Genomic DNA, 27,742 nt, shown 5'->3' with positions numbered 1-27,742 from the left:
TCAAAAGAATGTAAATGGCTTTGTATTTTGTGTGGAAGAATGAAAACCTTTCATAGAAGGAGACTGTGGTGATCTCTGATCCTGTCCAAATGCAAATGAAAAACTAACATCATCTTTTCCATCTCCAAATGCATGAGAAGTTGATTCCGAGGGGGAGGGAAAGGCAAATGCATCCTCATTTTCTGGTTTCCCAAAGAAGCTTCCTATATGGAATACAGATAATATTTGTTATTAGATTAAATCTGAGTGAATACTGCATTCAGCACATGCTTCTTTATTAACATATTGTGCCAAATATCCCACTGAGGATCACCCTACAGTTGTGTGTTTAGTGCTCCACCAGAGATGATATTTCCAGGGAGTTGTTATTAGAATTGACACGGGATAAAGTGTAGAGCACTTGAAGGGTTTAGAACAACAGAACACTTCTGCATGATACATTTTGCAACAGAGGTGTTTGTAAATAGAATCTGCAAAAGTGTTTACTTAGAGAAAAATGTGATGACTCATTGAAATACTTGGACTTTGTCCTCTCCCTTGCAAATCCTCTCATTTTGCTTCAAACACACCTAACACTACCCCTACTTCTTTCTTTCTTTCTTTCTCATACCTTTTCTTTTCCATGATCCATCAGATGTTTAGAGCCCAACATGCAAGGGAAGATTTAAGCTAAAGGTTTAGTTAAAACACAAATAAACCACTGAGCTACATTATCACAGCTGAACATCCTTTCAGACAACCAAAGGAGCTCTATTAAGCTGGATCATGAGCCTGTCAGTCATGGGAGCACAAGCAGAAAAGAGCTGATATACACAAGTACATCTGAGTTTCAGACTTACCAATATCTTCATGTGAGGATAGAGAGTTCAGGTTTCCCACAGGATAATTTTCCTCTGTCTGAAATGTAAACAGATTTTTTTATTTAACAAATGAGAAAGGCAAAAGTAAACTTTAATGCTGATATGTATCTGCTTTTAGTGAGAAAAACACTGTCTCAGTGAATGTTAGCAGCTTTACAAAATCTGGATTTAAAGGTATTTATTAGTCCCTAAAGTTGTAAGGCGAGTTCTTTGATCAAATGGGTTTTATGATATTTACATACAGCTGCAAACACTCTTCCTCCATTCTTCTAGGAAAAAAACAGACTGATAACAGTCCAAAAGCTGACCTGACTTAATGCTGATTTTTAAATCAAAACTATTCAAAACTATTCAAATTGTGACATTTTATAAAATCTGCAAGCAACAACACAAATACTTCCTACTGAATAGAGCCTCATATTGCCAGAAAGAGTAGCAGGATAACCACTTGTCACTCTTAAAATGAGTTCTTAGATTTCAAATAGATGCTGAAATTCTTCAAAACTCCCATCTAACTTTAAAGAACCCCAGATCTGCTACAGCCTGGTAAATTCTTGGTTTCTGCTGCTAAGCAGGCACAACATATTGTGGGTTCTGAGAGCATTGGGTGATTTTAAACACACCTCATTCCTAAACAATTCAGAAACCACACACCAGTGTGCTCTCTCCTACACACAGGCGATGCTAAGCCCTGTCCTATGCATCTATCCTGGATCCCCAGTTATCTACCTAAGAGCCCAGGAGAGGAAAAATTACTCTGCAGCACTGCAAAGAAAATGGAAGACCTTGATTCCATTCCCTGCTCCATTTAATTGCCTGCCTAGCTCCTCCATTTGAGTATGGCTAATCCATTTTTGCTGTTCAGTAACCCTAATAGACTCTCCTTTCTTCCCTTCTCACTGTTCTTCACTTCAAGACAAAACCACACAGGAGAAGCATGTGAGTTGTGAATTCTGCTAGAGGACTTGAGTTTTGCACTGTAACACTCAACCAGAAGCCTTTTGGTGAATTGAGTCACTGTATATTTGTACATGATCCATGTGAGAGAGATTCATAACCTAGACATTAAAAAAATGTTTGCTGCAAAGATAACCACTCTGAAAAATCTCATTCAGTGTCAACGCTGTTTTGTTCACCATATTTGCTTTGTGGAAATGTAATGTTCACAATTAATCATTTTTTTACCTCATCAGATGAATTTTGTGCTCCAAACAGAGAAGAATCAAACAAATTAAAGCCAGGTGACTTCTGGGTGAAGTTCATGTGAGAAAAGAAAGCAGGAGATTTTGATGTTCCTTCTTCACAACCTAAATTTTGAATGCTGTAAATACAGAAATGTAGAAACTATATTAATAGCTTTTTAAGTGGTGTAGATGGCTTTTTCCCTTCTATTTTTTTCCTTTTCCTCTTTTTTCACTGTTTTACATCCCCATAGCTTTTATCAATAATTGTTTTTTTGCATCACAGAACAGACAACACAATTATTTAAAGTAATGGGAGGTGATGTTCTTACAAACTCCCTGCCCTCTTCACAAAAAAAAACTAAAAGCCTATTAAAGATTGAAATCAGAGTGACAAATATTACTGCAGGAAAAGACAATGTGTATAATATGTTTTTAAGCAAAGTACTGATCTTTCAAAACAGCTTCAACTGGAAATGATACTGTAGGAAGAAAACTTAATAAATATCAAGCATAAATCAGGAAAAAGTTCTAAATATTTTTAGAAGAGCTTTCTAGAAAATTATTTCATTACTATCTTTCAAAAACAGTAAAAATATTTATACAATAAGTGTGAGAACAAATTTTGCTTATAATCAAAATAAAAGCTGAAATCATACGAGTCAAATAGAGGTGTTTTTGAGAAGTATGGGTTTTTCCCCTTTAAGTCAGGTGTTTTAGGTGCTCTTAAGAAAGGTTCTGCACTTTCTTCTTCTATGGCAGGATTATCTTCATTTGGCTTAAAACCTGTGTGCACATCCTGTTAAAAAGAAACAAATAATGATGTTTATAACATACAACATTTCCCAAAATACCATTAGTCCTTTTAACTGTAAATATGTTCTCAGTGGAGCCAGCACTGAGCCTGTTTCTGTGCAAGAAATGAATTTTAAATGCAGACTTTTTTCAAAACATTTCACCAGCTCACATTGGTGAAAATGTTATACACCAATTGACACTTTACCAGTTTCTTGCCAACTGAATCAAGTATGTCAAAATACTTAGACTATTCTAAATAAACTTCTTACTCATGACACAAGAAAGGTTTTTCTTACTTGAGGTACATACAAACAGTCCATGTGCTCATCTGCTTCTTCATCAACATGTTTGGCCTCCTGGCTTGCTGCACAAAAAAGACAGCACTGCCTGTATTATAACAGCATTTTAACCAGACTCATAAAAATGACATTGTGGGAAAGAATTCTTGAGAAAAGTTCACTAGCTTGGCATTGCTATTGGTAAGGAAGTGTTCTGACTCTGGTTTTCTCAACAACCCATTTTGTGGCTCTGTCCATAACAATTACCTCTTGTTCTGCCACTCGTTGCTGTCAAAGCATTACTCAGGCTGCTGCTTGTGGTTTGGTGCGTTCTTCAAACCTGCCCATTGTTCCTGAGAGTGCTGTGTTTGTCTACTCCAGCTATTACCCTCTGAGAGGGCTAATAGTCAATAGAAACAGGTGGGAACAATATAAAAAGCACATCCCTGTGACAGTGATGAAGTGTAGTTTAAAGAACTGGGCAAGAGTCAGGAGGAGAAATGAGAAGAAACATTATCAGACTTGCTGCTGTCAGAGTTTCTGCTCTAAATTTCAGACTGTGCAATGTCTCAGGCACTGTGGGTTAAGGTCCTATATTCTCTTTGTAAAAAAAATCTAGGCTATAATCTTTTACATGCATCTGAATTAGAAGTTCAATTAGAAAAACAAATATTTAAACTGAAGTTCAGTTCCTTGTGATTTCGAAAACTACAGGTGTATTTGTAAGTACCCTGGCTTTTTTCTGCAAGCATTCTGCATGTTTTTCTCCAGTTAATTTTCATCTTTAATAATCTTGATCTGATTCTTCAAGATACCTAAATTACTGGGTTTATTATATTTCACTTTGCATTTTCTTGTGCCTTCTGGCTAGATGTTAAGACTGGATTTCATTTTACCCAAGTAATTTGAAATTCAGGTGTGAATTTAAAAGAGATGTTGGACAGATCCTTTCCCTCACAATGGTCAGTGCAGACTAAATCCCACATTACTGAGCAGTTAAGTCTCCATTTAAATTAGGACTCTGCCTGTCTGCTATACTCAAATTTTGAGCTAAACAATCAAGGTGGAAAAGAAATGCAAATGGTGGCCCTCTCAATGCCAGAGTTAAAATTTGGTGCCTAGAATTTCCTAGTTTATAACTATATGATCCAACCTTATTAAAAACATTACAGTAATACTTTACCCATTCTTGCATTTCCACTCTCAAACTGTTGATAGGAAGTCAACTGCTTTGGAAGATCTGACAGTCTAAAAGACAAAGTTTAATATTTGCTAAAATGTGAATTATTTCCATAAACCCCAGCCTCAGGAATGAAAGCTATTTTGTTAAAGAAAATTTACCTGAATTTCACTTGGTTTTTCATGCTTACTGTTGATGGAACTTGGGCAATTTCTGGGTGATTAGTCCCTGCAGTCTCAATAACCATTGTCTAAAAAACAGAAAAAACTCACATGAGGCAGCAAGTGAAATTTGCATTTCAACAGTATCACTCTGATTTCTCCTTAAGCTGTGGAAATCCCTTCTTTTAACCAGAAATTAAGTATCAGACAACATTAAAACTTTTTCTTTGTTTTACCTACATTTTGACAGCATGATACCTTACATTCTGTAATTTTCTAATATTTAGTCACAGCTCTGCTAACTAGATGTGATTAATTAACTTTTCACTGTAACACCAATAGTGCTGTGCCATTTACAAACTTCCTGCAAGTTGGCTGCTGCTGCAGCCTGGTTGCTTGCGCTTGAGAACACAGAAAGGGCTGGGGCCAAAAAGTCACTCTGATTCCTCCTTATACTGTGAAAATCCCTTCTTTTAACCAGAAACTAAGGATCAGACAATGTAAAAACTTTTTCTTTGTTTTACCTGCAGTTTGACAACATGATGCCCTGTATTCTGTAAATTTTTAATACTTAGTCACAGCACTGATGTGATTAACTTTTTACTGTAAGTGCTGTGCCATTTACAAACTTCCAGCAGGTTTGCTGCTGCTGCAGCCTGGTTGCTTGTGCTTGAGAACACAGAAAGGGCTGGGGCCAGAAATCCCTCTGATTTCTCAGAAATCACTCTGATTTCTCCTGAGACTGTGGAAATCCCTTCTTTTAAACAGAAAGGGCTGGGGCCAGGCCTGGCTCTGCCTCTGGAGGCCAACTGAGCATCCACATCAGCCTCAGCTAGCACAGGTCTCATGTGGAGATTGAAAAACTGCAGAAAATATGGAAATACTCCCAACCTCACAGACTTTCATCAGAGCAGAAGCCATCACTCTTCTCTGTAGCATGTATTTGTGCCTGCAGGGCAGGGTGAGGAATCTATGCCTCAGCATCAAATAACACATTATTTTACAGGGAGTGTCTAGTTCTTGTTTCTTTTTAATTATCAAAATGTATCAAACTGATTTCTATTCAGGGTAGGGTACAAAAGAGCTGATTCTGCAGAATCTGCCTGCCATTGGACTCCTGTAGTGTACAGCACACCTTTGCTGAAGCATAGCAACCTTCTTTCTTCCAATCTTTTTATTTTTCCTCAGGCTTCATCTTCTTTTCCTTGTTGCCATCACCCTTTCTTAAAGTTCTCTTAACCTTGACTTACTGCTTCCTACAATTGTCTAAGTGCAATTCTAGGTCCCAGATTCCCAGCCTCATCTCTAGATTACCCTGGCAACAGCCCTGCCATCATCCTCATCATCTCCAACTCCCTAAGCCAGTCACAAATCAGAACTGCTTGAAATTTCTTCTGGTCTTGCCCCACTCAGTCCTGTCACTGTCCTTCATCTTGTTTTGTGTTATGAAGGCTTTGTCTTCTACACAGACTTCATTCTAAACCATTTAGTGATTGCTCACCTCATTCTTCAGTTCCCTTGAAATTCTTAAGAAAATCACAGCTGATTATGCTAACTTTTTTTAACTGATTTTTTGTTGTTCATTAAATTTTGTTGTTCATCAAATTGGTGTTCAATTCACTCCACCATTTCAAAAATGTCATAGTAACTACAGTCTTATGGGTGAGAGATAGAAAATGGAGTTGTGGGCTCTTGCAGTGCACCAAGGATGTTGTTCATGGTTTTATCCCTCTCAGCCCAGATTTCTGTTTCTGGTCAAACCTCAGAATGGAGTTGTTAGCTGTGGGCTGTCCTGTACACTCAGTCCTTTATGAAACCCTTCATTATGGGGTGGATGGCTCATGATTCACCGTTAACAGAAGGGTTTGATCCTCCTTTAGAGTTCCAAATATTTGCTACATACAGAATCTACAGAGGTGATTTTAAATTATAAAAACTGTGATACAAAATGAGTTGCTAAGATGATCCACCTCGATTTTGGCATTAGAATGCACTTTTTAAGAACAGAGATATTTTCAGAATGCAAAGGCACCAAAGAAAGATTTTTGCTGTGATTACCAAGAAATTGCAGATTACCATGATTAGCAATTTACAGTGCTAACAGGTTTTATGTAAGATATAATACCATGATGTATATTTGAAGTGTTTTAAATTTAAACAACCACATAAAACAGATTATAACAACCACATAAAACAGATTATATAACTTCATATTTTTACCAGTGGGAGAGCAACACACCTGTGATAAATTTTTTGCAAGGTTAGAGGAACTGCTGGTGGCCACTGAAAGTTCCACTGATTTCTCTTTTTCTTCTTTCCCTAAATTTACAAATATTACATAATATTGTCAGTAAGATTAAGTATCTAAAGTATGGCATTGTCAAACTTGGGAACAAACCTTATAAATTTTCCTTTTAATAGAGAGCAAAAAGAAACTTTCTCACAAAGTATGAAAGTATAAAACAAATAACAGCTGTTTAATATTTACTGTACTAATGCAAACAGTGTTAAAGGTATTCTAGATTTGAGCTTAAATTCTTTTCAGATGTTTCTGACACCACACATTGGGTATATCTGTCATGTTACTTTACTCATTGCACAGATAAGGGAAAAATCAGACACACAAGATTCACAGAACATAAAAAAAGGTAAGCACCCAACTTTCATTGAAAGCCTGGCTTCAAATATAAGTAGTTGAGCAGCTCACTAGATTTGTTATCATCACTTACCCATTCTTTTGCACAAAAATAACCCAAAATGCTCACTGAAGTCATTAAACACACTGCACCTGTTTCTGGTCTTTGCTTTGAGAATCGAAAACTCTGTACAGACTGGACAAATTTCTGAGGAATACATGGGACATGCAATGTTTTAAACAGCTGATGTTTCCCCTTTGGCAAAGATGGGCATTCATGCTCTTCAAACACCCTAAACAAATTTAAAAAGAAAAATTACTCATTGCAAAAGAAAAGAAATCATAAAATATAGCTGCTTCAAATAAGTGGAATTCTGAAGGGCATTGGATGTTGTCAAGGAAGTTCTACCACTTTCAGCACCAGTAGTTGACAAAAATGAAGTTTTCTTTAAATAATATAAGGGAGAGAGAATATCTCTGGAAAAGAAGCCATGAAGAGTAATAAGCCAATCATAAGAACATAGTTGGCCTAAATTTTGTCAGTATCAAAGAAAAGAATAAATATTGTGGAGTTTTACACTTTAATCAAAGTGCCTCATCATTATAGTTCTGAAATCACATTTTCACATTTAAAACCACTTTTTCTCTCTCTGAGATTGTCTGAAATACTCACACTACACATACACAAAAGAGAAAACTGCAGCAAGTGTTTTCACTTGTGGGGTAATTATCTGTGTAGGGTAAAGAGCCCTTTACAGTGCAGAAAGACAAAGGTTAGCAGAACAATGAAGAGTAAAGTGGCTGTTTGGCAAAGGAACATTTACTATTTCTTAGAATAATGAGTTCTATTTTATTTTCTCTTTGGCATTCCTGCTTAGTGCATCTGTGCTTCTAGCTACAACATCTGGTTTCTAGTTGACTGAACAATGCTGTTCAGAACAAATGAAGAACTGAGTCAGTCTTTTTGTTCCTCTTGAAATTCTCCATAAACAAGAATAAGATGAAATGTAGGATACAATTTTTAAGATAGTGTGGAGTAAAATTAGCAACACTAATTAAAAAATACCACTGAGAAGATCTGGCTAAATATAAGGACCTAACATACTAAACTCATATGCATACATGTGAGCTGTGTGAACTGTGCTGTCATAAAACCCTGAAAGCACCTCAGCCAAGCATCTCTGATGAAAAGGACTATTTTGTCTTGCAGTTACATTTATACCTGGTGCTGTGCTGGACTGAGACTGAACAAACTGTACAAAACATCTACCACCTAAAAAACTAAAATCCAGAGTAAATCTTTCAGTTACATTAGCTCTAGATAAACCTGTGTCAAGAATGAATGCTACAGAAAGCAAGATGTGTGGGGCTGGTGTATCTGTAAATTCAGATGCAGGGAGTCAAAAGCAAGGAGAAATCAAAACAGAGCCAACACACACCACTGAGGGATTCTCACCCCTCCACACCCGGAGCATGAATCTCTGCCTCTTACAACAGGTCTTTAACTGCTGTTTTGTGTTCTGCAGACTCAACACACATGGGTTTCTTTGAAAATTCAGAGTGCTTTCCATCTTTTTTTTTACCTTGCCTTGAAACTAGGGGGATTTCTTGCTTCCCCATGTTTCCGTTTTTGCCAGTTACAAAATTCTTACATGAAAAGGTAAAATGGGTGCAAAGGCTACACCACAAAGAAATGTTCATCTCAATGATTCATAGGTCTGTAAGAAGATACTAAAGACTTAAAAGGTCCCTGTGAAAAAAATCTTAGGAATTACTAAAATGACACTTTTTTATAGATATGTTCCACTAAATGCCTATTTAAAACCCTAAAAGGATTCTTTTTCAAGAACACCATAATATAAAATCACTTAGACAAAGTCTTTCAGACATATTTTTGCTTTAAAATGGATTTTGGTCTAAAAATGCCAGATCAACAGGAGATGTTTTAACATTCCCAAGGACTCCAGATAAGTGCAAGATAGTCCTCATGGTGATTTTCAGTCATTGTAATTGAGCTCAAAATAAAGTGAGTCCCAGCTGTAAATGATCACTGACTAATTTACTAAGCCATTAATCCTGTCTATGAAACTTTCACTCATGCTTGTTTTAAGTGCTAAATTAAGAGTTAAATTTCTTAAGTAGTTCAGAGGTGAAGACAACTGACATGTGGAACCCTGACTCCTTTTCCAAATACATATATTTAGTAGAGTTAGTGTTATTTTATCTCTGCACAGTCCCTGTAGTTCTATTCAAAGCTACTCACACAGATCTCTCAGCAGTAGCTGAGGAGAAAATGCTTCTACCAAATAGTATAGAAAATGTGTCCAGATACATTGAGCTTCCAAGAATCAAAAGTTGTCACTATCTTAACCCTCAGAAATATAAAACTTTTAAAATTACATAATTAAATCACATGACCAGGATTAGAGAAGCTTTCCAGTCCTTACTGAACAGCAATCTGTGTTTTGTAGCAGTCTTTGTGTAAATTCTGACACAGTATCCCGGATAAAAGTAAGGGCAAAAAATATTTTTTTTACCTTTCTTTAAACAGTTCTGGCTTCTCAAGACTTTTCTGATTTTTTCCTTCAATCTTTTCGGAATTATTTTGATCTTCTTTAGTCTCTTTGAAGCTCTTAAAAGATAAAGAACAAATGGCATAAAAACTGACAAAACTTGAACTATTTTAGCTACATGCTGCAAAAGTTTTCTAAACTTCATGAATCAGTGCTCATGAACTAATACTAAATAGTAGTAGTTTCTGTAGCCAAGAGGTTCTGAAGAAATGGGGAGAACAAGGTTAAAAAGAGGAAATTTTTTTATTGGGTCAACTGTAACAACTGGAATAAACAGAGAAGTTTTGGAGCATGGGTGTAAATGTCAGAACCTGGAGCTCTTTGCATGGTCTCCTTCAAGAAATTCTCCCTTCTCCCTGTGTGTTTACACAGCACAAAACACATTGGGAACTTCAGTCTGGAACCAGGAGTGTCAAACAGGATGACAGAATATAAACAGAAAAAGCACCTGTGCAAAATGTGCTGCTATCAGCACTAGGCAGTGAATGGAGTCCTTGATCTGCTCCAGACAGATGGGTAAAAGCACCCAGATGCAATTCCCATAAAAAGTTATTAAACCTTTACAAGACTGGGCTACTCAGGCTTAGAAGAGACCTTTTACAGAGGAGTAGGTCCAAAATCTGTACTGATAAAACCCCTTTGATTATTTTGAAGATTCTCCCTTTGGAATCAGCATTTCTCCTGGTCAATCAGCCAGTTTTACTTCTGGGTGTTACATACCCACACATGCATTTTGGTGAAAAAAATAAGGAGAGAAGGAATTTCCATTATTCTTATTGTAAAGCATGCTTAGTTAAATGCAAACCTTTAAAAACCCAGTAGGAAAAAGAGTGTGCAGCTTTCACCCAGTGTGTGACAGCTACACACTCAAACCCTGGGGCTCCCTGAGGAGTGGCCCTGATCTGTTTTCAAGTGTATTCTCCTGAGCTGACACCAAAGTCATCGTGACACGGTGCCTTGGCAGAAACTGTGGCACAAACTGAGGTCAGCAGAAAGGAAACTGTAAAAACCTTCACATCCATGGCCCCTTCTTCTCTAAGAAAACACATGTGATGCTATAGAAATGTAATTATAAGGCTGGGATCATCCTGTTGGTCTGTGAGCTTGAAAATACACTACTTTTTTGATGTTTCAGAAAATGTAACTGCACTATGTATGACCACATATATAACACATATTTATATAAAATAAAATTAGGATACAGTTACCTTTGTTAAACAGTCAAATTTCATTTGTAATTCTTCAGCTTCTTTTTCCAGTTTGATGGTTTCCTGTGCAGCAGCTTCAGCAAGCTGCAGGGTTTCCTGTGTTTTTTTCCTCATAGAGGCACTTCCAAGTCATGGAATATATTTTACAACAATATATGGAATATATTTTACAACAATATATGGAATATATTTTGCAATATATTTCCTCAAGCAAGGGATGCCACCAGATCCCTGACCTCTCTATGCCATAACACAAATGCTAGAGGTGCAGGAAGCCCTGATAAATCTGCATTTTCTTGGCAAATTTTCAACTGTAACATCTATTAAGCTTCTCCTAAATGAAGCATTTTGATGGATATGTTATTAAATGAAATTTTGTATTCTTTACCCAAAATGCTCCCATAAATTCAAATTGAATAGCTGACTTTGACCTCCAGTTTTCTCAGAGAGAAATGTTAATGCTGCCACTCTAAACATAAATATATAAATATATAAATATATTTATATATAAATATATATAAATATATAAATATATAAATATATAAATATATAAATATATAAATATATAAATATATAAATATATAAATATATAAATATATATATAAATAATTACTATCTTTTCTAATAGAAAGTTTTGAAAGGTGAATATAAAACTTCTTTCCTGACAACTGAGCAAACACTAGAAATCAAGGATACATGTGTACAGCCCAATTATTTATGGATGCAAAAGGAACAGCCTCTGCAAAAATAAAATTTACCTTCAGATCATTAACTAACAAATCAATTTTCTTAAGCAAATACAAGATAAATTAATAGATCATGAGCATTTATCCTGGCTTGGTACAGATAACAAAAATTGCAGTATAACAGCACTACAATGTGATGAAAATTAAATTTATAATTTTGAGAGGCTCGATCTAAAGAAATCTTAGAACTTTTTCACCCCAAGAAGTTCAATGACAAATCTCTCCCCATTACATTTATGGGTTGTAGGAAGCAGTATCAATATGTATAATCTAAATTCTTATTTGCTACAGATTTTTTTTTCTAAAAATGGTGTGACAAAGAGAATATATTTTATTAGTGTAAAGGAAACTTTGGAAAATTGGAGGTTTTCTGTATGACACCTTTAATGTGCAGTGCACTGCCAAAAGGCTTTATTGCAAAAGCATTGACAATAGCAGTACCCAGAATATCCAAGCAAGCATCTTCTTTCCATTTGTATTTTTCAAGGTATTTCAAAACTCCCTTTTGAATTTCTTCAACTTCTTCCTTTATTTGGTAATACTTCTGGGCCAGAGCAGTTTCTGTATATTTTTTGTGGTGTTCCTCCAAATTCATCCTACACTGGGTTATGGAATCCTCATATATTTTCCTATAAAAATACATGTAATTTAATTTTTTTTCACAGGAAACCATTGTTTGTAAGGAAAAAAAACCTATAAATTCTGGCATCAGCTCAGTTAATTTGCTGCTGTCATAGGGAGAAAAGTCAGTTTATATATATATAGCAATATTTGGGTTGATTTTTTTTTTTTCCAGTTATATTCAAGGAAGACTATGCTGTATGTAACAAAGGATATGATGTAAAAAGCAGGCAAATCTCCCTGTTCTGAGGGCAATGTGGACCATACCATATTCAAAGGCAGCCTGGCAGATGACAAATGTGGTTTTGGCTGTGTAATTATCATGAAACTCACTGCAGGCCAAAGTCTGTGCTGGTGCATTTGGCACAATTCCATCAGTTTTGGTGGAGCTGGATCAAAGTTACAGGGGGAGAGAATTTGGCCAAACTTCCCATATTTAGAGCAGCCTGGGGCACCACTGGACTGACTGAGAGCTGCCTCCAAGGAGATGCTGAGTAATCTTGGGGAAGCCTTAAACACACACACCAGTCACACTGAAACAACAGGACTATTCACACTTAGGGCTAAGCAAACACTTAAATGTTTAAGTGGCCAAGAGCCAGAATGCTCAGCTTCTTGTGGGGCTGCCCTGTAAATTAATGTTACTCTAAATGTAACTTCACTGACACCATGTGAGCACATAGCTATGAATTAATGAAGTAGGTCACATCAATTAATGCAGGAAAAGCTCATGTGACGGTAGAGCTTTCTACCTCAATGCAGAAGTAAATTTTAAAATATTAAGTTATTAGTACACTTAAAGATTAGCAAGAAAATCCTTTATGGGAAGAACTAGGGTGCATAAAAGCAATGAAAGCCAGAATCCCATTTCTTAACCTGTCCCTACATTAAGGACACAGCTCTCACCACTTGCACAGCTCACAGGACTTCCCTTTAAGGAACATTTTATCTCCAACTGCTATTTATCATTTCATGGCAGCATGACTGAAAGGCTGCATTTGAGAGTTCTGGCTGCCCACTGGCTGTGCCAGGCAATGGCAGAGAGAAAAACTCATGTCTGCATTCAATACCAGAATCTTCTGCTCTTACAGAAGGAAAACAAATTCACAAGGCAAAACACAGTCAGATTCTAATTTTCAAATCAAACTGCACTCCAGGCAAGTGTTCCTGTTGAACTGACTGTTAAAATGTAGGGGAGAGAAGCTGTAGGTCAACACTGTGAATCAAACCTAGAAACTGATATTTCCCAAACTTCACATAGAAAATGACACTAATCTATGTGCTTTTCTACACAGGTGGTCTCAGGAATTTAAGGTTTTTTATTTGCTTAATGTTTCTGTATACTGTACAAAATTTTTCAGGTATGAAAGATGAAAAATATTCAGTTCTGTTTAATTAAATAGATGTTACAGCAATCACTGATCAAAAATAAATTTGCTGATAAACTTAGAATGCATTACAAATAGATTAAAATAATATAAATAAGTAAAAGAATTTGTTTTAGCAGGTACATGTTAAGCCTGTGAATATAATCCTAAAACTTTATATTCTTTTCCCAAAATCTATTTTTCACAGACAATATTTATGGCCATATGTAGTTTAGAAGTCTTGAGTAATCACCACTATTTTTAATATTTTCTCTGAGTAATTTACATCCTGCAGTTCTTGCAGATAACACAGACTATTTAGAATTCACCACTGTTCACATTAATCAGAAAAAGTTTTAATCTAATTACAACAGGAAAAGGGCAGCACTCACAACCCCCTGAACATTATGTGGATAGCAATTTATTACTTTTTCCTTTTCATATCACTTATTTTCAGGATTAACTTCCAGTTCATAAATGCATTCTTATATGTTCTTGAAACCAATAAAAACAAAAAAATGTTGAACATTTTATAAACCTCCATTATAAGTGCCTAATTAAACATGAACTGATCTGCCCATCTTTAAAACACGTCTTTCCATCTAAAGCAGCATGTCCTCAGTGCCCCCAAAAGTCAGATTAAAAAGAACATTCAGCTCATAAAGTTCTAAAAACACTTCTTTTTCTTCCTAATTTAAATATTTAGAATTTACTGAATGCACGTCTTGCTGACTTGAACATATCATCAAATGCTTTGGTGCAGAGAGACTATATTTGGGGCACAGTTTTGAAAAATGCATGAATGAAATTGATTATGTGATTTATACTCATGATGTCTCACAATTAAGCTCAGGAAAACAGATCAAACACTTTCATGTTGGAACTGAAACTAGTTATCTAAAGAAGCAATTTAAAAGTAATGCTTCTTTGGCTTGTCAGCTCAAATTAGTGAAAGCCAAAAAAGCTTAATCATATACTCATAGAAAGCCAATTTAGCCTTATTTTTCACCAAATTTAGAGCTCTGAACAGGAAGAAGAAAGATAAGCTACTAAGTGAGTTAATTAAAGGCTCTCAGGCATGCTGTTTCTGCTGTCTTGGACAACTGGCAAAAAGAATTATTGCAAAAAACACAAAGTCAATATTTTAAATTACTTAAATTTACAAATTTTAACTGGTATGTAGGTATTTGGAGGGGTTTGCCATGACTTCTGCACCACAGAGCAGCAGCCTCCACCCCCTCAGAGGCAGAGCAGGGCAGGTGAGCAGCCCCCCCAGACTGCAGATCAGTTTTACTTTGTTCAGTGGAACTTTGCAGGGTTTCCTTGGCACAGCATTTTTGGCACAGCATATTCTCATTTCTGTGAGAATCTTCAGGGTCTGCTCTTTATTTCATTGACTGTAGGCAGCTACATCACACAATTATTAATTTCTTTTAAATGCTGAGTCTAATTAATGAAGATTAAACACCTGAGATGCCCCTCACTGAACAGAATTGAATTTGCAATTAATGCTGACTAGAAGCTTGCGCACAACAAGTCTTAAAATTATTTTAGACCAGGCTTTTCTGAGCCACTTTCTCATTTTTCAGGACCTAAGACTGAGTTTGCATGTTTTGTGGTTATTTTGAAGAATATACAACAGTATACAAAAACTTGATTTGTATATTCTGATAATGCCATGCAATTCATATTCAAAAATAAGGAAAAGTATAAAATTATCTAAATGCTTCTTACTGTTACTTGAAAACATTAATTATTTTTATGTATTGGGCTTTTCTTGATACAGTAGGCAATCATACAATTCTCTGAAAAATTATAATAGGCATTACAATGGGAAGCAACTGATTTTCAAGAATTCATATTTTATCATATTTCTTTAGCAATTAAAAAATAGCATATGATCTCATAGTAATGTACACAAAAATTCTTTCCATTATTTGGTCTCTTCTAAGTGACTATAAGCTGAAAAGTTTGCAACAATTTTTTCTTGCAGACAGCACTAGTTTTGCTGATCAGTTTAGTCAGTACTACTGCTGGAAACCTCATCTTATGTGATCATAGATACCTCTCAGTTTCTGTGGCTTCCTCTAAAGCTTTCATTTCATTGTTCAAATATTCTCCATGCTTTTTAAGAATTACATAGGTGGACTTCCAGCTGTGAACAAAGTAAACAAAAAATAAAAGCATATTAGTGGTCTTTCTTAGTAAAAAAACATTCAGAAAAGAAAACACCTAGATACTTTAGCTAGCTTGCAAATGATTTATTAATTTTTCGAAAGTTAAATATAAATGAAGTCTTTTGCAGGCATACATTTATTTTGTTAATATTTTAAACCTGCAAATTCAAGAAGAAATAAAAATATATATATATTTAGAATTAAGAAACATTACAAAGCACTTTTTAAGAAATTAATGGAATGAACTTCACAAATTTTTGGAGCTAATGCTAAGTAATGACGCATCTAAATCCACATTTTGGTCCTCAACACATCACCATCAATAAATCCTTTAGATATGCTGAATCTTCTTGTTGGAGACACCCACAAGTTCATTCTCACCAGTATCACCAGCACCCATCTCACACCCAAATGCACTCAGAATTTCCCCATTTGCCAAGCAAGTCCTGCTCAGAAGGCATCAAAGTGATTTTCCTGCAGCAGGAGGCTCTAGGTGGTACTGAGAGCAGAGCAGCTTCACAAAATTCTTGGCACTATTGAAAGAGCAGGACTTTCTCAACATCCAGGCATTAGAGATAGCTCTGCCTTGGATATGGGAATACCAGAAAAACAGGCAGATAGACTTTCTGATTCAAGTGAAATTCTGATGTCATCTTTAGGAGAGGAATATTAAAAAGTTTTAGAAAAGAAAGAATCTTGTCGGGGGAAAAAAATTGGTATAAGAAGCAGGAACCATCCAGCACTCCTGGCACAAATTGTTGGACATCACTGGTGATTAAAAGTGGAACTACAAAATGTTACTTCACCATTCCTCCTGCAAATTCAGCAGAAAGCTGAATTTCAAAAGGGTCAGATTTTTTTCAAAAGCAGAAACCAATATACTTATATCAAAATGTGCTTGCACACCAGACACTATTATGTTCTTTTACTCAGAAAACGCCATTACTTACTTTGTAGGGAAAAAAATAAGATGTAAAATTCATAGAGATTTTATTAATCAGAGCACAAGCCATGCTGTGAGTTACATTTTTTTATTCACATCTATTCTGTGGACATGAAAAAACATGTGGTACAAGAACAGTGGTTTGTGAACACAGCCAGGCATGCAGGATTCAAGCAGCTCATTTACTGGTTTGCAAAATGCATCACTGCCTCATGGATGTCCTTGGTAGCCATCACATTTATTTGTCCTTCCTTTCATCAGCCAGGGTATAGAAAAGATCTTTAACCACACTACTCTGAAAGCAATAAAATTATCCTGCAGTTTGTCTTGGGACAGGACAACAATTTTCCTAACTAACAACATTTTGAGTTCATGTGGCTTTTTTTGAAATTATCTTCTATTTCCAAATCCCACCATCTTGCATCCAAATTTAAAAATTGTATAGAGAAACAATAAAATTGGAATAGGTTCCATCAGCAGCATTTCACCCTTTCTTACTGCTCTGGGATCAACATTTCTAGTTTGAATCCTTCAAGAAACTAAATATTAGCAAAATGTCATCACTTGTCTAAAAATATGTTTCGTTTGGGTCATTTTCTGCCTTCAGGTCTTTTTTACATAGACCAATATGGATTTCTTCAGAAAACACAGTATTATCCCAATACATCTCTCCCATAAATCATATTTTCTCTAGACTTGCTGAATATAAGAAACTTGTATTTTGTTCAAAATCTTCAAAACTGCTTCAATGGACTCAGAATGTCTTGTAACCCAGACAAAATGTTGCTTCTCTGAGAGCTCTGTTGAGCTCTATCACTGGCAATTAGTCAGCTGTGAGGGTGATTGTGACTCCAAAACAGTATCTGAATTTACAAAACCAACATCAGAATCATGTCCAGTATAGATGGAGTGTCAACTAGAATAAATTTTAGAAGTTTGGGGTGATTCTACTGTGTAAGTGCTCTAATTGTCTGATCTTATAGCCAGGGCTTGTTTATTGCAGTTTTCAGTCTGTCGTTAAATGACATTTCCAATAATTTAAGACACAAAGTCTCTACTCTTCTGCAAGCATTGTCCTTCTATGAATACATGTATTCATTAATGAGTCACTTCTCATTTTCAGTCTCTTTACACTAATGCCATTAATTATTCTTTGTAGGACTTGAGCCAAAACCCATTGAATTCAATGATTAAAATTTAGATCAGATCCTTAGTCCTACCCTTAATTTTTTACTCCTTCATTTGCATCACTTAACAGTTTGTCATTTGCAAACAGATTTGCAGCCTCAAAAAGATATCAAGGGAAGCAATGTGGATAGTTTCATAAACTTGTGTAAGAGTCCATTTTATACTACATTGGAGGCAAGAACTTAATGTGATGGAAAAATAGAATTTATTTACCAAGGTCAGATCTTTTCCCAACTTATTTAATGGTAAAGCTACAAATCAGTATTGAATGGCAACTCATTCAAATAAGCCAGCCACTATACCAACTTTATTCACTAATGATTCCATTCTTGCTTTTTCTTTCTGAGAGTTCAAAATAAACCTAGAAAGGACCCCAATGCCATCTTTACTTTTATCTTTATTCTCAGAAACACCCACACTCTCCATTCATATTGCAAAAAAAATTTTAAATGTATCTCATAGATATTTTTATTGAAGTATATCATAGATATTTTTATTGAAGTACTTACCTTTAGATATAGAATTGTAAGGAAACAAAATAGAATTTGCCAAAAAAATCCTCACTCCAGCTTCTGAGGAACTAGTCAGATTGTGGAGTAATGGAAAACTCTGGTGGATTTTATCAGCTGGGAAAAATTCCCTGTATTGTCAAATATAGATTTGCCTTTCCAGCTACCCTTGACAAACACCTGAGGTTTTAATTTTTAAAAGTTACGTGTCAGGAAGACGAAATTCCTTGTAGCTAAATTTTGTCTTGAAAAGCTTCTAATTACTAAGATCCAAAAGTGATCAGCATTTAAAATTTGAACTACTTATCTGATACAAACATTTATGTAAGGAAAACTGTGAATAGCAGCCCATTGCATTCATCAAAGGATTGTGCCCTGAAGGCAAATTTTGCAGTCTGGAGCAAAACTGATACTGGAATCTGCCAGCAGAAGCATACCCATGTGTGGAGAGGCAGTTATGGCACATCTTGTGTAAAAATCTGTATAGGAGAAAAAGTAACTTGAAACATGTTATGAAGAAAGGATAGAAGGATGTTCAATTTTAGGAAGTTTTTTTTTTTTTAACAGGATTCTTAATATTGGTCAAATTGGACAAAACTCAGGTGCATCCAAGTGTAGAAAAATTATTCTTCTGTTACCTTACTACATGAATACTTTAGCATGCTGCAAAGATAGTACCTTCTAAAAACTGGGGATCTAAATAAAAAAACCAACCCGAAATCAAATGTAGTCTGCTTTTCTATAATTCTTCTTCAGCAGATGGTTAATACCGAAATTTTTACACCTAAAATTTGCAGTTTAAAATAAACAGGAGAATACTGAAGTTTTTTTTTTTAACATCACTGCTGTCAGAACACACCCACATTTATTTTTCCCTTCCTTCCTCAGTGACTTCCTTAGTGGCAGCCCCAGCTCAGAGCTCAGGCTCTCCCATACTCACGCATCACAGTGCCTCTTGCTGTTCTCGTTGTGCTTTTGCAAATCAGCAATTGCCTCATTGCTTTTCTTTATCTTTTCCTCCAACCAAGCAATTTCATTCTTTTTTTCTGTGATTTCTGCAGTGTACGCTGGAATTTAAAAAATAAATTTAAAAGTATATTCATGCATTTTCAACAAATCCATGAAGCAAAATTCTATATTTAGAATGATTGAAAATTCCTTCCTAAAAAAAATTTAATCTTCATTAATGCCAGGTGAGTGGACAGCCTGCAGTTAAGCAAGGTAACAACAAAGTGAGCCAAAACATAGGGATTTTCAGCTGTGTGGTGAGAACTTTAATTATCATCTAATATTGTGAGACTGCCATGGTTTGTGCTGTTTCTGAGTCCCAGTCTGTACAGAACTGAAATAACTGTTAGTGATATTCTCCAGTTCTGTGCTCCCACTGAAACACTCCTCACTCTCTAGCCAGAACCAGGACCCTCTTTCAAACATTTGTATTCTTTTGCAGAAGCCCAGAATGTCAAATATTCTGAGTGGGAAAGCTGACTACAATAAAGAAAAAAATAAAAAACACCACAAAAGGCATATAAGCAATTAGTGGAAAACAGAAAGAGAAAAAATAAAATAAAAAGGAATTTTACTCCATGTAGGAATGTGTAATGTATGATAAATTGGTATAGGACACAGGTTAATTAATTAAAAAGTGCATTATAGTGACAGGTTCTCAAGGACTATGATATTTGTGAAGATTCTTAAGGCAAATTTAATTCTGCCTCTTCTGACAGCAGACAGCTGATAGCACTTTCTGAATGAGTGGCTAGAGGAGAATCCATGTTGTTGAAAATGATCAGTATTTTCTTCACAAATAAAAGCTGTGAGAGCTGTCATGCATGCTCACCTTGCAATGCAAGGCATAACTTGGTGAATGCTTTTTCTCTGCATTTTTAAATTCTTTTTTTCTATGCAAGATTTCAGATTTATCAGTGCTAAACCATCCCTTGCTATCACTGCTTCCCTGAAGCACTAAATGCCAGAGCAGGTGGCCCAGCACAGAAGTCAATCACATCCTGCACTTCTCTCATCTACTCCATTGGGAAGAGCATCTTAGTGATGCAAGATGGGTCTGGAGTTGTTGGAATTACTGCCCTGAAACTTCAATTTTCCTGAATTTTGGCTCTGGTTTTGCATTATTTGCTGTATATTAATTTTCAGCAGCATCTGCATTTATAGCAGAAAATAAACCACTTCTCACAGAGAAATGTCAGTCAGTGAAAAGCAAAAATTTCTCAATTTAATGTCATTTAATATCTTGGGTTATCCTTGGGTTATCTTCAGTCCCTTAATATTTTCAATATCTAAAGTCAATAACTTGTCTTTACTCAGCATGAAGCATAAATATTGGACAACTGACATGGCTTCATTTCTGTAAATAAACAGCTGAGTATGGCAGAACTCTGTAGATGACTTTTTGAGATTTATCAAAACATAACATTATTAATAGAATAAACACTTCACATCTCATTTAGTATTTTTTACAGATAAGCACTTCTGTGAGCTGTCCAACTCACCCTGTGCTTTCCCAAGGACCTGGTGGGTGAGATCCATCTCACCCCAAAGTGCAGGGACCCTCTTCAGAACAGCTCCCCCATGGCTGCAGCTACACCCAGCTGAGAGAAGCTGGCATTTTAAAAGTTTACTTTATCTAACCCACTTTAAACTGTTTCTTCAGGATAAGGTAAATCACATCCTAAAAGTGCCTGTTTCCCTCCACTGGTAAGAAAGGGACTGTAGCCAAATAGCCTGATGGATCTCACACCAAAAGTCCAAGGCTGAATGCTACAGCTGTTCATCTGCCAAGTAATACTCACACTGAGAAAAAATTACATCAGTGTCACTATTTTTTGCTGAGTTTTTGGAAGACTTAACCCAAACTGCTAAAAGCCTGAGTGTTGGCTGTGTGTTTACACATATTTAGGTGTTGCTGAACACAAAAGCAGCTATGCCATGTTACTACACAGCCCTTGGATTTTCCCTAAGAGCATTTACCCTAAGCCTGCATAAATGTTAAGGAAAGCCTTATCTCTGAGGTTCAGTTGTGTGACTGGAGAGTTAAACCAGAATCCAAGGTGTGCCAGATTTAGTGTTACAGATGTTTTCATGTTTAAGGTGCTTCAGTTCAATTGTGATAATCTTCTCAATGTACTTGGACATATCAGTGAAGATTATTAGAAAAGTTGTAATCAAAAAGAACACCAATTAGACCAGAATTTTCCCTTCTGCTTTTTTTTTTTTTTTTTTTTAATAGAGGTTTTATGGAGGTTATGTGCTTGAATATCTACTATGAAGTACCAGAGGTGAGCACAGATGTTCTCAGATTGTTTGTGGTAGAGAAACTATTCTTCAGGCTTCATGAAATGATTCCACTTAGTAATATGGTTAAAAAAAATCAGTCCAGACATAAGTCCATAGTATTGTGTTGTCTGGAAGCTCTGGGACAGAGCAAATTTGATGCAGAGCAAGACTTTCTCTTTGGGTTTACTGTTTTGAATTTCAAATAAAGTAACCAGCTGCTTGATAGCAAAAAAAGAAGAACAAGGCTTGAGTACGTAGCAGCAACTGAGAGAACTTTCATTATGTCAAGAAAACAGAAAGGGAGAAGATGCAGTGAGGCAGAGGTCCAAATCTGGAAAGAACAAAAACTATGAAGAAAGAAAGGGAGGCAAGTGGCAGATGCATTGAGCAAGCACAGCTGAATCAAAGGCTGCCAGTGACTGTGAGGAGCTGCAGAGTCAGAGCAGGAAATGGCGCAGCATGAAGCTGCCTGTCCATGAGGCAGCTGAGCAGCCTCGGCTGAAAGTGTTGAGCAAAAGCAAAGTGTGCTGGGGAGAATGAGCGAGTATTGATGGCTAAAGACGAGGCAGGGTGAGAGCAGGACACGGGACAGCTTCCATTGTTTATCCCGCTTCCGCCCCCGAGACACGGAGCATGTCCCAGGATTAACCAAACAAAATCGGTGTTCAGCATCCAGTAAAATGATCATTTATCACTACTCACAATTTATCTGATGGTCCACATGTTCCTTAGCACTGTGATTCTTTTCTATCTGGGAAGCTAAAGAAGAAATTAACCCTTCATTATATACATATATACGAGTGGAGCTGTGAAACAAACATCCTGTGCAGCATTAATTGCACAAACTCTGATTAACAATTATTTTAGCAAAATATCTAAATAGAAATTTTACTATTATTAACCTCCCAGCTAACATTATGTAGCCAAAGAACAAAAGCTTAATATTATACATTTATTTGAAGTTAATATAACTGTTTAAAGCAGAAAATAAAGCAGACTGTATGCAGTGCATAAGTAATTGTTAATAAAAAAATGTATGATATAATGACCTACCAAACTTGACCAGAATTTTGTCCAAGCTGATCGAAACCTTGCCACTCATTTCTTAAACTTCAAAAGAAAAATGCAATTCAAGGATTTACACAGTCAAAAGCCTTGTTGACACAATAAACAAGTAAAAATTGCAAGACAATACCACACATTGTAACATAAAAGGGAGAAAAGTAGTTTTAGCTGCATTTGAATTACTATCTAGTGGAACCAAATTTCTCACTAATGGTATAAGGGAGTTGTAAGAGTCTAAACCACACTTAGGGAAACAGGACATTTATAATTTAGGTTAAACGTTGCTCCTGGAGCAGTTGTGTTTGAGAGGTTTAATGTTCTCAGAAGGCAATGAAGAAAGCAAGGAGAGATGTTTGTGTACAAGATGTATAACCTGTACTCCAGCTGGTTACTGAGCCTTTGGACTGCAGTGCTGCTGATGGAAAAGCTCCTCCAGCATCCTGCACACTCCTCCTGTCCAACCACCAAGTCCATTTAAATCAAAGGTGTGGGAATGCTAGGTGTGATTAAAGACACAATTCTCACTAAATGGAAAACGGAGTGTTATAAATCCTTTCTTCTGTTTGTACCGTGCTGCTACGTGCAGAAATTCAGTTTTCGGAGCTGGGGGGTGATGGCGATCCCTAAAAGGGCTGCAAACACCGCTCATCAGGACGCTCCGGGCACAGCTCGTCATTCAGGTGCATTAACAACGAGCAAAGTTGGGCTTTGACTGTCCCACCGCGGCTTCCCCATCACACGGCGAGAGGAGCAAAGCCACGGCAAACCGGTGCTGAGGATGAGACCCTAATCCAGGATCAAGGGGAATAGAAAACAACCGCAGAATTGGACTAAAGTGGCATTAGGGCTCCATCCTGCAGCACTGGGGCAGCGGGAGCGGGAGGGGCGAGGCAGCGTTTCAACGCTGGGTGTTTGACAGAAATGAATTTGTCTCATCGCTAAGGGGGGATCAGAACACCTAATCCAAGGGACTGGATTAGCACAGGCTGCGGTAAAAACTCCGAGAAAGAGATAATAGTTTTACCAAATGTATTTAAAGGATTTAAATCCTCGTGCCTGAAAACACTTAAGGTAGCGAATTTTTAAAAATCTTCTGAAAATAATAAGAAAAATACGAGGAAATACTACCTCAAGCCGCAGATCAAGGCAGAATATTTTTGCTTTCTCACCATGTGAAAAAAAAATTCCAAAGTAATTCCTTAGAATAAAAAAAAAAAAAATGAAGCATATATTAAAAAGGTGAAAAAGGTGTTCTCAAGAAACTATTTAATAGTGTTTATTAGCTGGTTTTCTGAAACTTCCCATAAAAACTGTAAGAGATTAGGTAAAGAAATTTTATTTACTGTTATTTATAAACTGCAGCACAAATTTCATCAATAGACCAGACTGTATAGCTATATATTATTGAGATAGAGACTACTGTATTATCACAAAAAAATACAAATAATTTTACCTTTTGAATATTTTTGTAGAAGAGTGCTAATGATTTTGTAGAGAGAACGAAAGTGTTTATTTTCTTTTACTGTAGTTTTACAATAAAATTCATAAAAATTGTAAAGTTGCAGAAAATCGTGGTTCTGAAAGCATGAATATGTAAAATATTTATTTTTCTGGTATTGTTAAAAAGCAGTCGTGTAACTGCAAATGTCAAATGTTATTCTGTGCTGTGAATTATGAGGATACAGGTGTCACCAGTAGAAAACGCTGAGAAATTCAATGGCACTGGTAATATATATGGTGTTTGCAGACTTTTAAAACAGTAGATAACACCAGCCTGTAACAAACTTTTGACATCTGATGTCTTCCAGGATATGACTGCAGCAAAGACTGGTTCTTGGACACACTGCAGAAAAGTAGCATCAAACCATCAGCCAGCTCAGAATTTTGGCTGATTCAGAGGAAATTCTCCTATGTGACTGATATTTTTGTTAAAGATAAATATGTAACACACGTGACCGGGTAAAGCAGCTTCAGACTTCATCTGTTCTTTCTAATGGGGCTATTCAGAATGCTGCCAGGAGGAAAGTATTGTTGTGCATTTTGCATTTTTGCACTGCATTAATGTAATTACAAGGAATTCAATCATGGCAATAAAGTTTGGTATATTAAGAGATTGTATTGGGTGCAGAATCCACAAACAAACTGCCTGATGTGGTCTCAAGCCATTATAGCACTAACATTAAAAATGTCACTTCTCAGAAACTCATCTGGCAACAGCCAGGTTCTTCATTAAAAGGTGGAAAATACCCATAACCTGTGAGGTAAATATCTTCCTTAAAATCACATCTCGATTCTACCAGCTGTAAACTGTGAAACAGTATTAATTCCAGCTGACTCTATATTAATAATTTTCATTTTAGGGAGGCTCTTTTGGGAGCAAACCTGTGCTTCTCCCGTGCTATTCATTATTGTAAAGGGGCTGGTTGTGTGAATCTTCTTGAAATTTAGAAGAGCTTACATTTCGTGACTTTTTATCTCTGCTGATAAAATACAATTAAAATGTGCCTCTCCTTGTGTTGTTTATGCTCCTTTGCCCTTCTTTTACCACACTGTTTTAGGAAACCTTGGAGAAGAGCTGAACTCCATGAGGAGACCTGAACCAAGAACCCATTGGATTGCCACAATTTACTTAGTCAGGACATACCAAACAGAAGGCTTTTACTGCAGATGATTCCCTAAAGTCTTGAGGTTTAAAAATTAAAACTATTTTTCTTAAAAGATAAAAAAATTAGGGGAACCCCCCATACTGTGGGACAGGAGCGCCACAAAATGGCGGCGTGAGAACCGGGGCCCGAGTCCCTCAGGGCGGAGAGCGCGGCCGGGGCGCTCAGGGGACCCTCTGCCTTTGGGGGGCCATCAGCACCGGGAAAGCGACCAGAACGCGGCGGCTCCGCATCGTCTCGGGCGCTGCCTGAAGGGAAAGGGCGAGGAGCCTCCAGAGACTCACCCAAGGAGGAAGCTGCCAAATCCCCCCCTCACCGCCGAACGCGACCCCTCAGCGCCGGCCGCGCCCCGCGGGGCAGCCCCCGCGGCCCGGGGCACCCCAGCCCCGCCGAAAGGTGCGGAGAGTGCGGCAGGTGCCACCTGCCCGCCGCGCTCCGGGCAGGGGCGACGGGAGCCGGGGTAGCCGGGCAAACCCGAAGCAGCTTCGGCTGTCAGGAGAAGGGGCTGAGCCCGTTCACCCAGCGGGAACAACCGGGCCGCGGCGCTCCGCTCCCCCAGAGACACATCGGCGGGGCGGATGTGCCCTCCAAAGCACCCGTTTGCCTGAACAGCGGGACTTATGAGGGAAAGAGCAACATTTCTGAGGGCTTCGGGCGAAAAGCGATGAGGATGCTCCATCTACCGGGGGCAGCGCGCAGGTGGGCGGTGGCCGGGCGGGGAGAGGAGGCAGCGCCGCCAGAACGGGACATCGTCTGGAAGCCTACTGGGGGTTATTTACACACATACACGCTCTGGGATGTGGCACAAAAGCAAGGAGCTGCAGAATGTAATGTGCTTTATCCAACCCTCCAGGTCCTACTCGTGTTGCTGACCCAGCTGGTGGAAATCAGCCTAAATCCTCCTTCCCTCAATCCCTCACAGGCCCGGCCCTCAGATAGTTTTAAAAGGCATTAAAGCACCTCCCTTCTCATCCCGGAGTAGTGCTTCACACTAAGGATGCTGTGGAATGCTGCCCCTTGCCTCAACACAGGTTGTGTGTTTGTTTGTTTATGGAACAGCAGCATTATAAGGCAAAAAAACCCCGGGTGTGAAAGAATTTAGAACATGATGCCTCCATCTACACTTGGTTGGTTTTTACTCCCAGTTGAGATTACTGAGGCAGAGGATGAATTTAAGATTATCAGTAAGGAAAGGAAAATAAATTTGGGGTAGGGTACATGCTGGAGGGGGGAAGAAACCCATCAGCTTTCTTCAGAAAGAAGAAAAGATAGAGAAATAGAAACAGGACTGAAGAGAGAGACACACAGAATTTCCCCATTTTCTGTGAATTTTCACACAGAAAATTCTCTGCCAACGGCAGCCCAGGTGACAGTCAGATGCGATGCTGCTTTCAGAACAGTCAGCTCAAACAACAAGAAATTCAGCTTCAAAGAGAAATAGCTAAGCTTCTTGGCTTCTGGTCAGCCACGAGGAATGGAAATAAAAAAGATAAGAATATGGAAAGAGGCGTGTTCTTTTGGAAGGTCTGCGGCCTCTGCTCCGTGGTGAGGCTCAGTCCTTCCCAAAACGTCTCCCCTTATCTCCCTGCCTGTCCTGGAGAGTGAGAGCCTCCTCCTTGCCCTGCTCCCTAGGGACATTCTAATTCCTAGATGCCTCTGGAGCTCTGCATTTCCCCAAGGAGAAACGGCTTCAAAGCTTAACCTGCCTTAAGCAATTCCTTAAAGACCCTCTAAACTTCTCGATTGAATGGGAGCTCAGCAGCAGAGCAGCAGGTATAACTACTGATACCACGTTCATGAACACCTGGCCGTGTCCCGGTCGTTTCAGTAGTGCCAAGGGAGGCTGAGGTTCCCACAGACCCCAGTTCACCCGGAAGGTGCTCAGTCAGTTCAACAGGCTTTGGATAAAACCGGCAGCGACTTCCCGGTTAATTCCTCCTAGGGCCTGTTCCCACCGGGGCTTGGCGGGGCCCGGGAGCTCCTTTACCCATTTGTTTATTGTAAGGACTCTCAAACCGAAGTTATCACTCTGTTCCCACCAAAAAAAAAAAAAAAAAAACCCTTCTGAAGCTGCAGAAAGGGGGATTTTGTGTGCTGCTTGTTCTGACTTTTTTTTCTCTTGTTTCCCAGCAGAATCCCTCTAAAAAGTCCCCAGCTAACCCCAAAGCCGTAAACAACCACTTTCATTACCGATGGCAAGAAGGAAGGGCTCTTTCATAGTTATCATCTCTAATCAATGATGAATGGGCTGTATTGCTCTGAAAAGGAACCTAGTCAAGTCAGGGCTCACAAAAG

The 27,742-nt window shown here is 37.6% G+C and overlaps 1 protein-coding gene across 1 annotated transcript; it reads right to left on the bottom strand.

Annotated features, from left to right (window-relative positions):
* C6H14orf39 (chromosome 6 C14orf39 homolog) lies at positions 1-22,821 on the bottom strand. The gene is made up of 17 exons (XM_059474918.1): positions 22,773-22,821; positions 22,422-22,478; positions 19,366-19,492; positions 15,674-15,763; positions 12,062-12,249; positions 11,571-11,613; positions 10,875-10,995; positions 9,631-9,725; positions 7,247-7,386; positions 6,698-6,777; positions 4,459-4,547; positions 4,301-4,365; positions 3,136-3,203; positions 2,701-2,840; positions 2,046-2,181; positions 840-897; positions 1-203 (listed from the first exon to the last, which is right to left on the bottom strand). Exons 1-17 carry the CDS (start codon positions 22,819-22,821, stop codon positions 1-3), a joined length of 1,749 nt encoding a protein of 582 aa, XP_059330901.1.
* Between the last annotated feature and the right edge of the window lie 4,921 nt (positions 22,822-27,742).

This window comes from Ammospiza nelsoni, chromosome 6, assembly GCF_027579445.1.
Source record: "Ammospiza nelsoni isolate bAmmNel1 chromosome 6, bAmmNel1.pri, whole genome shotgun sequence".
Lineage (NCBI taxonomy): Eukaryota > Metazoa > Chordata > Aves > Passeriformes > Passerellidae > Ammospiza > Ammospiza nelsoni.
This window is presented reverse-complemented; position numbering and strand designations above follow the sequence as displayed.

Bases quoted from the DNA above. Each gene is read 5' to 3' on its own strand.
- C6H14orf39 (XM_059474918.1), bottom strand. From the start codon at position 22,821: ATGAGTGGCAAGGTTTCGATCAGCTTGGACAAAATTCTGGTCAAGTTT. The intron at 15,764-19,365 runs GTGAGTATGGGA...CTTTGTTCACAG, and splicing joins AGCAAGAGGCACTGTGATGC to CTGGAAGTCCACCTATGTAA. The intron at 11,614-12,061 runs GTACTGCTATTG...TTATTTTTGCAG, and splicing joins TGCTTGCTTGGATATTCTGG to AGGCTGTTCCTTTTGCATCC.